The sequence below is a fragment of the Cynocephalus volans genome, chromosome 3 (assembly GCF_027409185.1).
Source record: "Cynocephalus volans isolate mCynVol1 chromosome 3, mCynVol1.pri, whole genome shotgun sequence".
Lineage (NCBI taxonomy): Eukaryota > Metazoa > Chordata > Mammalia > Dermoptera > Cynocephalidae > Cynocephalus > Cynocephalus volans.
In genome coordinates, this window is record NC_084462.1 from 8,994,027 (window position 1) to 9,007,078 (window position 13,052).

Genomic DNA, 13,052 nt, shown 5'->3' on the forward strand with positions numbered 1-13,052 from the left:
ATGTTCTCACTCATACCTGGGAGCTGACTCCATAAATAAACAAATGAACAATAAAGAGAGATAGAGAAAAAGAAAGAAAAAAAACAACAATCACAGTAATACATTGAACTTTCAGAAAATAGAGGTGGAAAAGGGGAGGGGAGGGAAAGAGGGACGGGGCTAATGAGGAATTGGCCAACAAAGAATGATTGCCTATTGTAACGATGAATAAGCCAACTATACTGATCTCACCACCACACATTGTACACAGTTACTGAAAATCAACATTGTACCCCACAAGTATGTATAATAAAAAATAAATGTAAAAAATAAAAATAAATAATTAATTTAAAAAATAAAAACCAATCACAACAATATCTTGAACTTATTGAGATAAGGGAACAGATGTGGTATGGATCTGGGGAGAGGGGAGAGAGACGGGCAAAAGAGGAATTGGTAAAGGGACACAAAAATCAATTACATTGTATATTGATATATTAAAATTTTAAAAATTAAATTTTAAAATATAGACATGTAAATTCTCTCTCCAAAAATAAAATCAAATAATAAAAATAAAGGGAAAAGATTCCCTTCAAAAAACAAATTGCTATTATAGAGACAGGGAGTAGAATAGTCGTTACCAGAGAGTAGAAAGAGGAGGAGGAAGGGAAAACAGCCAGAGTCGGGCCGATGGGTACAAAATCACAATTCGACAGGAGGAATAAGTTCTGGCGTTCTAATGCACAGTAGGGTACCTATAGTTAACAGATAAGTTTTGTATATTATATAAAAGCTAGAGGAGAAGCTTTTGAAGGTTTTTGCTACAAACAAATGATAAATGCATGAGCCTATGGTTACACTAACTACTCTGACAGGATCATCATACTATATATATATGTGTGTGTGTATGTATGTATATATATGTATGTATGTGTGTACGTAAGTATGTATCAAAACATCAGATTGTACCCCATAAGGATGTACAGTTACAATGTGTCAATTAAAATTAACTAAAAATAAAAAACACAATGACATGTCACCTCATACTCTTACATTGGCTATAATTTAAAAGATGAAAGATAACATACGTTAGCCAGCATGTGAAGAAAAGGGAACCCAGATACACTGATGCTGGGAATGTAAACTAGTAGCGTTATTTGAGGAAAATGTGGAGGTTCTTAAAAGAAATGAAGGGACAATTACCATATGATCCAGCAATGTCATTTCTCAGTATATAATCCTAGCCTAAAAACGAAATCAGTATACTAAGGCCTGTCTACACTTCCAGGTTCATTGCAACATAATTCACAAAAGCCAAGATATGAGAAAAATTTATGTATTTTCTGAAAATGATTTATTTATCCTTTTATAAATTTAAAACAGGCTCTAATTACACTTTAGCTGAACTCTGAAGACTCTAGATAGGTGATAGATCGATCGATCAATTGATCGAATGATAGATCGATAGATAGATAGACAGATAGAGATAAACAGATATATGTCTCTCTGTGAGCCTGTGTATGATTGTGCATGTGTTTTCCTGTGTGTGTATATGTGTGTGCATTTGCGTGTATTTTTTTTATTTTATTTTTTCTCACTGTGATATTTCACATTCTACATTTGGATTCATTGATCTTCTAAATGAGTTACATCCTTTAGAAATTCATTCACTGACTGGAAAAATAGTAAAGTATCTGGGAAAATGTGGCTCTCTGAATGCCTTCTCTTCTCTCTCACTCCCTTAATCAAAATACTTAAAACCTATTTTTGCGTATTAAATAAGGATAAAATATAATCCTTGGAAAGGAAAATGCATCCAATGGTTAAGAAATATACCCCCAGTTCTTTCTCATTCCTCATGAAGGTGAAGCCTGACTTGATGGGGTTAACGTGGGGGACATGATCCCAACAAATTTTGTTTTCTAATTTCATAATTGTCTTTTCAGCTAAGTCTTATCTTTGATGTGATGACTATTTTGACTGTAGTCAACATGGAATTGTTGAGATTGCTAACGCCTTTCTATAATGGTCATTAGTCTGTGGTATAAGGCATATTCTCTTATCAAAAAAAATTCCTCTTGCATTATTTTGGATATTTAAATATGCTTTATTTAAAATTGGTTTCAAACACTGTTAGTATTCTATTTCTTTAGACTTGACAACTCTCGTTACTGAGCCTGTAGATTGTCAATCATAGCACTTTTATCGTTATTAAGATTACTCTTTGCAGGTCATTTTGATTGGATGGCTCACCTCCTTCACATCTCATTTTCCAAAAAAGGTTTCTTCAATGGCTTTCCTTGGACTTCAAGCCTGAAACTGGGGCATTGTTTCATATGCCCTTGCCACACAATATCTACCTCACAAACTTAGTGTCTGCTGTGGTTTGCATCAGATAGGGATGCATCCAATTGGAGCCTCACACTCACACATGGAACAGACGCCCATGTCTGAAAATACTGCAGTGAATCTGTTATACACACACACGCACATCTCAGGCAATCTACACAGCAGAGAGATTATAGAGGTTAGCTTCCCTAAAGGAGGGAAAACCACAGATTCCAGCCTCAACACATAACCCGGGATTCCTCCCTATCTGTTGCGGCCCTGAAGTTCCTCCTGTGTACCAACTCGAGGTGGAAACCTCCTCTTTAATGACTCCTTGATGGTACCAGACACTAGTGGCCACTTAGATTTGGTCTCTACTCTTTTTTCTGGTCTGTCTATTCAGAAACTTTCATTTCTTTTTTCCTGCATACAATCATAACTACATATTTCATAAACATTGTAGGCAACATTTCTTAGTGTTAGGAAGAGACAGAAATTCTTGAGTGGTCGCATCAATTGTCCACCTTGACTGAGGAGTCAGACACCAGGATCCTCTATGTCTCAAACTTCTCATGTCTTAAGCTATCTGCAAATTAACCATGATTGATTTCTTCCCATGACACAGGCACCACTGACCACCAGGACCACTGTGATGACAACATGCTTCAGATGAGGAAACGGAGGCCCATACGAAAAGTTAACATGCTGATCTATATGGCCAGAAGATGATAGACAAACATTTAAATAAAAATTAGCTTTCTCTTTAAAATCACAGAACTAATCCATCCCATTGTTCCCTAAAGCATGAAGGCAGAATCACAGCATGAGGATGAGAATCCTACCCTAGGGTAATTACCAACGTCAGAAATGAAACAAGGAATACACTGCAGATCCTGCAGACTTCAAACACTATAAGTCAACATTATTAAAAAAATTATCTTACTTACTTGAAGTGGAAAAATATCACAAAAAATTTCAAAACAGCCTCTGAAATACAAAGATACTAAGAATCAGTGAATTATTATATAAGACATATCCAAAAATTAAAATCTTCCAAGGAAATAAACTTCTGCTCCCACAACTTTGCTATATGCATTCTTTCAAACCTTCATGAAGATTAAACACAATTCTTTGCCACAATTGTCCAGAATTACTACTTCTTAACACATTTTGATAGGCTATCATGAAAAGCTAACAAGGATAGTTCAAGAGAAAAAAATCATAATTTAGTCTCTCAAATCAACTTAGAAGAGAATAAATTTTAAAAATTAGTAAAAAAAAATTATATCATTATCCTAGTGCTCAAGTCACAGATGGAGTAGATGATGAACATCAATTTAAATAAGGATGAGTTTTACCTCATAAGTCACAGCTTTAACTGACCCAATACCTTGGGGAAAAGAGAGGAAGAGGAGGAGAGTTCTGGGAAAAGAAACACAGGCACTGAGGAGTCAGAAATGACTCAGAAATTTGTTTCCAGGAAAATGAGGGTAGATGCTTTTGCAGCACGCGCACACACACACACACACACACACACACACACACACACACACACACACACGCAAGTAGGGAAGTCAATGGAGAGTATTTCAGAGAAGCCAGGAGAAGAGTTGTGTTTTCTTCCCTTAGTTTCTTGCATCTCGCCATTGTACTCTTTTCCACAAGACTCAACTTGAACTGCACAGTCAATGTTCAGTGTGTCTCTGCTGATCTGAGTCTGCCATGAAGCATGAACCTGCATCTTCCCTGAAGCATCTCCAGGGCAGGTGAGATGCCCATGGCCAAGTAAGGACCCCACAACCATGTGATGATGGACGGGCTGAAGGAGTGAAAGAGACCTCATGGGAGAAGCTCTGATAGGACAAGCTCTCAGTAACACTTCCTTGGAAAGGGATGACTCAGAAAAGGACCTGGTCTATTTGCTGCTACATCCTGGCCCTCAGTGACCTGAGGACAGGTCAGAAAGACAGAGGCCAGGGGTCAAGAACCACCCACCACCCCCCTTTTTTCTTCTTTGGAATTTTCTGCAGAGACCCTGATGCTCTCCCCAGCCCATGCCCTGGACAAATAAGATGCAGCCTCCCTGGGAGAGCAGTTCCTCTTCGCTTGGGGCTGCTGATGGAACAGCCCTATGGCAAGAAAGCCCAGCCCCCAAGTGTCCACGCCCATACCCTGTGTGTTTGTCTATCCTACTGTGCAGTATGGTCTCATTCATCTGCACCGCTGGGGACAGAGAGAGATATGTCAAGACTCCCTCCCTCATGACCTAGCTCTGCCTTGGAGAGATTTAAAGAGGATGGAAAGACCCTAATCTTGAAGGGACCCCAACCCCCAGGCAGACCCTCATCCTTTAGGAGACCCCAGGGGCTCAGTGGACTTACGGGGTAGAGAGGACCTGCTCAGGATTCGGGGGCAAATCTCTCACAGGCAACTCTCTTCCAAGGCTGAGTCTGTTTTCCAGGACCCGAGCACAGACAGGTGAGTCTGTCCCTGGCTGTCCCAAGTTTCTCCTCTTCACTGCAGACTAGGGGCCACCCTCGGTAGCTGCGGATGGAGAACAGCAGTTCTGGGCTGAGGAATGGGGACATCTTGGAGGACCCTGGGGCTGAGGGATGGGAACCTTCTTCAGACCCAGCCTCTGATTTGTTTCCAGGGACCCTCCCCAAACCCACCATATGGGCTGAGCCAGACTCTGTGATCACCTGGGGGAGGTCAGTGAACATCTGCTGTCAGGCAGCCCTGGAGGCCCAGGAGGACCATCTGGATGAAGAGGGAAGACCAGCATACTGGGTCAGACAGAGCCCACTGGAGCCCGAGAATAAGACCAAGTTCTCCACCCCATCCACGACAGAGCACTATGCAGGGCGATGTCACTGTTACTATCACAGCCCTGCTGGCTGGTCAGAGCACAATGACCCTCTGGAGCTGGTGGTGACAGGTGAGAGGACACTCGTGGGTCCCAGCCCCAGGCTCTGCCCTCGGGAAGGGGATCTGCTGTGAGGGGTGTCTCCCCGCTCACAACACAGCCCTGGGGTATAATGTGGGGGGTGTGATCCCCATTTAACATAGCTGCCTTCTCTCTCCTAGGAGTCTACAGCAAACCTAGGCTCTCAGCCCTGCCCAGCCCTGTTGTGACCTCAGGAGGGAATGTGACCCTCCAGTGTGGTTCAGGGCTGGGATTTAGCAGGTTTGTTCTGATTAAGGAAGGAACACAGAAGCCGTTCTGGATCGGGGACTCACAGCAACACTATTATGGGCTGTTCCAACCCCTGTTACCTGTGGGCCCCATGACCACAAGCCAGAGGTGGACATTCAGATGCTACAGCTATGACAGGAACAAACCCCAGGTGTGGTCAGAACACAGCAATACCCTGGAGCTCCTGGTTTTGAGCGATGAAGTTCCTTCCTTACCTCGTTTATTTTTTGTGTCCCTTGACCTGTTGATACAAGCCTTGCTCCAGGGGAGGGAGCCATAGGTGAGTGGAGTGATGAGAGGTCAGGGATGCTAAGGCTGGAGACACAGAGTGTGAGAGACAGTGAGACCTGCAGGGCCAGGATGGGAGAAGGGAGGTGTTTGGGACAAACCAATCCCTGTAGTCCCAGCTTCTCTTTCCCCCCAGATTTGTCCAGGAAGCCCTACCTCCTGACCCAGCAGGGCCTTGTCATAGCCTCTGGAGAGAGTCTGACCCTCCAGTGTCGCTCTGATGTCAGCTACGACAGATTCACTCTGTCCAAGGAGGGAGGATGTGATCGCTCCCAGCGCCCTGACCAGCAGTGTCAGGCTGGGCTCTCTCAGGCTGACTTTCCCCTGCACCCTGGGAGTGGCTCCCATGGGGGCAGATAAAGGTGCTACAGTGCACGCAACCTGTCCTCTGAGTCATCGGCCCCCAGTGACACCCTGGACATCCTGATCGCAGGTGAGGAGCCCAGTGGATTCAGTATGGGACCCAGACTCTGCACAGGCCCTGCTGGGGGAGTCGCGGGTAGTGATGGCCAGGATGAGGGGTGGGGTCACAAGAGAGGGAGAGAGACAGAGAGGGGGGATAGGTGGGGAGGGGCAGAGGCTCTGAAAACAGAGATAGGCAGAGACACCGGGCGTCCTCAGAGAGAGGTCCTGGTGAGGTCTAGGCTCAGAACTAAGTGGGGGACAGCCCCTCACCCATCCTTCTCTCTCTAGGTCAGCTCCATGACAGACCCTGCCTCTCCATGAAGCTGGGCCCCAAGGTGGCCTCGGGAGTGAACGTGACCCTGCTGTGTCAGACATGGAGCCCAATGGACCCTTTCTTCTGTCCAAAGTGGGGAGAAACGATCCCCCTCTGTGTCTTAGATCGAAGTACAGAGCTCAGCAGTACCAGGCCAAATTCTCCATGAGACCTGAGACGTCATCTCACGGGGGGACTTACAGGTGCTATGGCTCACAAAGTAACTTCCCCTACCTGTTGTCAAACCCCAGTGACCCTCTGGAGCTTGTGGTCTCAGGTGAGTGGCTCCTGAACCTGTACTTTCTGAGCTCAATGGGTCAGCTAAAGGCCTTTCCTGGGAGACCCCCTAGACTGGGATTGGAGTCAGGGGGAGGGCCCTGAGGGAGGGTCAGGAGAGGGGAGTTTATCTTCTACAGAGCAGGAGGCCCAGAGGCGCCTTCTCACCCCATCCCTCCCCACGTTCTCATCACCAGAATGTGCCAAGTGGGTAGTGGGGGGACGTTAGGGAGGTGACAAGGCAGATATAGGAGAAGAATAAACAAAAATGAGGTCTTGAGGGACGCCCCCACCCCTCATTGTCCTCTTGCCCTTATTCCTAGGATCCTCTGAGGTCCCAAGCCCCCTACCCACAGAGCCCAACTCAACAGCTGGTGAGTCTCAGGGCCCTGTCCAGAGAATTTCAAATTCTCCCAGGCTTGCCTTGAGAGACTCTCAGCTAATCTATGTCCTCGTCCCAAATCTCAGCATGGCTTGTGTCCAGGGGAGCTAGGTGTCTGGCAGAGATGAGACCACAGGCTCCCAGGGGCTCTGAGGCTGCGCTGGATGAGGGGTGGGTGGTCAAGGTAGAGGGAGCTGTTGGAGGCCCAGGCTGGAGCAGGAGAAGCTGGACTGAAGTGAGTGGTACACCAGATCCAGCCCCTCAACTCCCTGTCCTGATCTCAGGAGGCCCCGAGGATCACCACCTCACATCCAGAGTCAGGCTCCCAGGGTGGTAAGTGAGCGGCTGTGTTGGGAGGTGAGGTGAGGTTCAGAAGAGGCAGGGGCTGAGTTACGACCTCAGTTCAGGCTCCTCTGGACACAGAGACTTGGACAAGACCTTCCACTGTCTGGGCCTCAGTTTCTCCAAGTGTGAAAGGAAAAGGCCTGGCCCAGACCAGATCCAAATATTCCTTTCATTTCTTATTTCTGGTTGTGACTTCCTGGGAGAGGAGGTCTCCCAGAGAAGCCCCCCAAGACCCATTCTGCAGTGGGCCTGCCCCATCTGAGCAGTGATGGTGACATTATGCAGGGAAGGGGCAGCAGGGCCATGCACCATGTGGGACCTAGGGGGCATTCAGGCTCTTTTCCTTCAGCTCAGGGGTTTCAGGCCTGGTGGAAAGTTCAAGGGTTGGAAGTCAGACTGCCGGGTTCGAATCCCAGCTCTGCTCCTTCCTGGCTGGGTGGCCTGGGGCAGGTGATTTACTTCTCAGAGCCTCAGTTTCCTCATCTGTAAAATGGGTGGGGTGGGGGTGGGAATCCCTTGTTGCACGACTGTGTGAGGTTTGGAGGTGATGAATGCAAGGACCCAGCACATACCTGGCTACAGTAGGTGCTCAGTCAAAAGGCATCTTTGGCTCAGTCATGACAACTCTGGTTCCCAAGGTCAAGAAAAGTACCAGAACGCTCCGATCAGGTTCTCTGTGGCCTTCATCCTGCTCATCTTCCTCCTCCTCTCTCTTCTCATCCAGAACCACTGTCAGGGCAAATGCAAGAAGTCAGGTAAGTAGTGAGTGGACAGACTCAGGCCTCATGAGGTGGTGGGTCCCTTGTGAGTTGACCAAGGTAGGCTCAGGGACCAGCCAAAGGGAAAACAAACAGTTGGGGAAGGTCAGCTTAGAAAAACTTTTCTAGCATTTCAGATTGAAAAATCTACAAAGAAAATGATTTAAGTCACCATAGAAGTACAAATGAAGGTATTCTTTGAGCTTCTTCAATCTTATGAAATATTTGAAACATAAATGTAAATGTGTCTTAAGGTTTCCTTCTTTTCTCTTGAGTTGCATGTGGATGGTGAGTGGTTCTAACGTTCCCAGGACTGATACTCTGTTCATCTTCACCCAGCCCAGAGAGAAGATGATTTCCAACTTCCTTCAGGGGCTGCACAGTCAGCGCCCAAGAACAGAGGCGTGCAGAAGAGGTAATTCCTGTCCAAAGGCCCCAGACTCACAACCTACCCTTGGTCTCCTCACTGCCACCTAACCTTCCTATCTCTTCCCCAGCCCCAGCCCAGATGTTGATGTCCAAAAAGAAAATACACGTGAAAGGCAGAGGAGGGGGCAACTTGGGGGTGGGTGACAGGAGCAGTGAGGTTTCAGCAGGCAACAGGAGGAAGAGGGTCACGTTGGGAAGTATCTGGGGCCCAAGAGGTGAGCAGGACTGAACCCCAACACTGCGTGACCATGGGGACATCACCGTTGCTCTCTGGATCTCAGTGGCCCCATCCTGGAACAAGGCAGAGACCTGCAGGACTGAAGGATCCAAGGGAATCTTGCCAAGAGATGAACCCGCTTGTTGTGCCCCAGCAGATGATGCCATGAGGACACACATCCTGAGGATGCCGTGAAGCTGGACAGTCGGGTGAGACCCTGCCCCTGTCCTGTCCAGGGCCCCAAAAGCCTTCCACTTGCCAAATTTAATCCAGTGAACACTTCTCTGTCCTCCCACCACTCAGCTCTCAGTATCCTTCCACAGCTGACCCTCCCTTCTCAAAGCACAGGGCCTCCTGCCTTCTGTGACCTCACTCTCTCCTGGTTTTCCTGTGACCTCGGGTGCCCTCCTGCCTGGTCCCCCTTCTGGCTACTCATCCTCTGTTTGACTGTCTGGTTCTTAGAGTGCTCCCCCGGGTCTCAGAAGAATTCTGGAATAAATGAACCACCCAAGACCCCTGTGCTCCCCTTCATTCATTCATCCCACAAATGTTCACAGGGAGCTCACTTTTTTTATTTTTTCATTTTTTATTTATTTCTTTATTTTTACTTATTTCTTATTTTTATTATTTTGACTTCTCAATATAAAATGTAGTTGATTTTCATGTCCCTTTACCTGTTCCTCTTTCCCTCCCGCCTCTCCAGGGGCAGGGGTCTCACCCGACTGCCCAGCTTCATGCCTCTCCTCCTCCCCCCGACCTACATCATATCTGTTCACTTGTCTTAACACGTTCAAGGAATTGCTGCGATTGTTGTGTCTTCTTCCCCCATGCCCATTTGTTTGTTTGTGTATTTATTTATTTATTTATTTTTAGCTCCCACAAATAAGTGAGAACATGTGGTATTTCTCTTTCTGTGCCTCACTTGTTTCACTTAATATAATTTTCTCCAAGTCCATCCATGTTGCTGTAAATGGTAGTATTTCATTCTTTTTTATAGTAGAGTGGTATTCCATTGTGTCGATATAACACAATTTCCTTATCCAGTCATCTGATGATGGACATTTGTTCTGGTTCCAAATCTTGGCTATTGTAAATAGTGCTGCAATAAGCACAGGAGTACTTCGGCATGATTGTTTCCATTCCTCTGGGTATATTCCCAGCAGTGGGATAGCTGGGTCATATGGTAGATCTATCTGTAATTGCTTGAGGAACCTCCATACCATTTTCCATAGAGGCTGCACCATTTTGCAGCCCCGCGATGGTATAAGACAGCTGCTTTTTCTCCACAACCTCATCTGCATTTATCATTCTCAATTTTTCGTATATTAGCCATCCCGACTGGAGTGAGATGGTATTTCAAAGTGACTTTGATTTGCATTTCCCGAATGCTAAGTAATGTTGAGCATGTTTTCATGTGTCTGTTGGCTATTTGTATATATTTTTAATTGGATTATTTGTTTTTTCACTGTAAAGTTATCTGAGATCTTTGTATATTCTGGATATTAATTCCTTGTCAGATGCATATTTTGCAAATATTTTCTCTCATTCTGTAAGATGTCTTCTCACTCTATTGTTTCCTTTGCTGTGCAGAAGATTTTAGTTTGATATAATCTTATTTGTTTATGTTTTCTTTTGTTGCCTGTACTTTTGGGTGTTATTCATAAAGTCAGGGCCTAGTCTTAAATCTTGTAGTGTTTGCCCTATGTTTTCTTCTAGGAATTTGAAAGTTTTAGGCCTTATGTTTAGGTTTCTAATCCATTTGCTACGTGGTGAAAGGTACGGATCAAGATTCATTTTCTACAATCAGACATCCAGTTTTCCGAGCACCATTTGTTGAAGAGGTAGTCTTTTCCTGAATGTATGTTCATGGTGCCTTTGTCAAAGATCAGTTGGCTGTAAATATGTGGGTTGATTTCTGAGTTCTCTATTCTGTTTCCTTGGTCCACATGTCTGTTTTTATGCCAGTACCATGTTGTTTTTATTACTACAGATTTGTAATATAGTTTGAAGTCAGGAAGTGTAATGCCCCCAGCTTTACTTTTTTTGCTCTCGTTTTTTTTTTTTGTAAACTAGTGCACTTAAAAATTTTTTGTTTATCTATTTTTTATTCGTTATGAATATTCATGAGATACAAAACTGATTGTCACCCCTCATGCCTATGATGTGAGGGCCAGATTCATACTGGCAGCATACCCATTACCACAAATTGCATTTGTATCCTGTGTCCCCCATCCAATTATCCCCAATCTCCCTCTCCTCCTTCTTTCCCTCCCACTCCACTTTAAGGAGTGTTCTCTCCCTCTGCAAGTCCAGTGCACTACTCTGGCCTTTCTTTTTGCTCAGGATTGTTTTGGCTATTCAGGGTCTTTTGTTGTTCCATAAGAATGTTAGGATTGATATTTCTATTTCTGTGAAGAATGTCATTGGTATTTTGATGGTAATCACATTGAATCTATAGATAGCCTTGGGTACTATGAACATTTTTACTACATTGATTCTTCCAATCCATGAACAAGGAATGTCTTTCCATCTCTTAGTGTCTTCTTTAATTTCTTTCAGAAGTGATTAGTCCTCATTGTAGAGATCATTCACTGCTTTGATTAGATTTTTTCCCAGGGTCTTTTTTTTTTTCAGACTATTGTGAATAATCTTGCTTTCTTGATCTCTTTTTCTTCCAGTTTGTTGTTGGAGTATAAAAGATGTACTGAATTTTTTATGTCGATTTTGTTATCTGCAACCTTACTGAATGTGTTTATCAACTCCTAGAGTTTGTTGATAGTGTTTTTTGGGAATTTGTATGTATAGAAGCATGTCATCTGTGAACAGGGACAATTTGATTTTCTCATTACCTATTTGGATGCCCTTTATTTCTTTCTCTTGTCTAATTGCTCTGGCAAGTACTACCAATACTATGTTAAAAAGGGATGGAGAGAGTGGACATCCTTGTCTTGTTTCTAATCTTAATGGAAAAGTTTTCAGATTTTCCCCATTCGGGATGATATTGGCAGTGGGTTTATCATAAACAGCTTTTATTATGTTGAGATACCTTCCATCAATACCTTATTTGTTGAGAGTCTTTATCATGAAGGACTGTTGAATTTTGTGAAATGCTTTTTCTGCATGTACTGAGATGATCATATGGTTTTTGTTTTTCACTTTGTTGATGAGGTGTATCACATTTTTTTGACTTGTGTATGTTGAACCGTCCTTCCATTCCTGGGATGAATCCCACTTGATCACGATGTATAATTTTTTGATATGTTGCTGTATTCTGCTTGGTAGTATTTTGATTTAGCATCTAAATTTTTCAAGGATAATGGCCTATAGTTTTCTTTTTTTGTTGTATCTTTGTCTGGTTTTGGTATCAGTGTGATGTTGGCTTCATAGAATGAGTTTGGGAGAATGGTTTCTGTTTCAATGTTTTGGAAGTTTTGAAAGAACTGGTTTAGGCTTCCAATCATGATGGCAGAATAGACGTTCCCCAGCATTATTCCCACAAATTAATTTACAACTTTTGAAAAGCAAGGACACCCAAGCTGGGGCTGCTAGAGCTCAGGAGAAGAGGAGGAGTGACCCACAGAGTGCATGAAGGGGGGAGAAGCAATGATGAGAGAAACCAAAATCCACTCTGACCATTTTGAGCCCCTGCTGTGTCCAGGCTGGAGCTGCTGAGTGCAGAGAGCAGGAGCTGGCAAAAGCCATAGGTGTGCCCTTTGGATGAAGTTGCTTAGAGATGGCAGGGGAGAAGAGGGCCATGGTGGCCCCTAGGCCAGCAAGACCACTAATAGGGTTCCTGTGGACCCACATGGGAGTAAAGTATCAGAAGAACTGAAAGAAGGAGCTACTCAGAGGCTGGTGAGTCATTGCAGGGTACCAAAACATGGCCTGTCCCATCAGAAGGGTTTGTAGCACGGGTGGTGGGGGAAATCGGCCCACCAGGAGAACACTGGGGCACAGCAAGGACAGCTGATCTGCACCCTAATCAACGAATGACCACTCAGAGGAGATTGGTCAGGAATATAGGATTGCATGGGGTGCAGTTTGATGAAAAGACTCAGGCCAAGACCAGAGTTTCTACACAACCGAGGTGCACCAGATTTGTCCAAAGCTGGAATTACCTATAAAATCAGCCATTA

General features: G+C 44.6%; 1 protein-coding gene and 1 pseudogene across 1 annotated transcript in view; one reads left to right on the forward strand and one right to left on the reverse strand.

Annotated features, from left to right (window-relative positions):
- The first annotated feature begins 4,857 nt into the window (after window positions 1-4,857).
- LOC134372394 (leukocyte immunoglobulin-like receptor subfamily A member 6) overlaps window positions 4,858-13,052 on the forward strand; it is a 62,200-nt pseudogene continuing 54,005 nt past the window's right edge.
- LOC134371660 (putative killer cell immunoglobulin-like receptor like protein KIR3DP1) overlaps window positions 8,102-13,052 on the reverse strand; it is a 46,791-nt gene continuing 41,840 nt past the window's right edge. Inside the window, 1 exon segment of the mRNA XM_063088514.1 lies at window positions 8,102-8,241. Within this exon segment, the coding sequence (XP_062944584.1) occupies window positions 8,102-8,241 (140 nt within the window).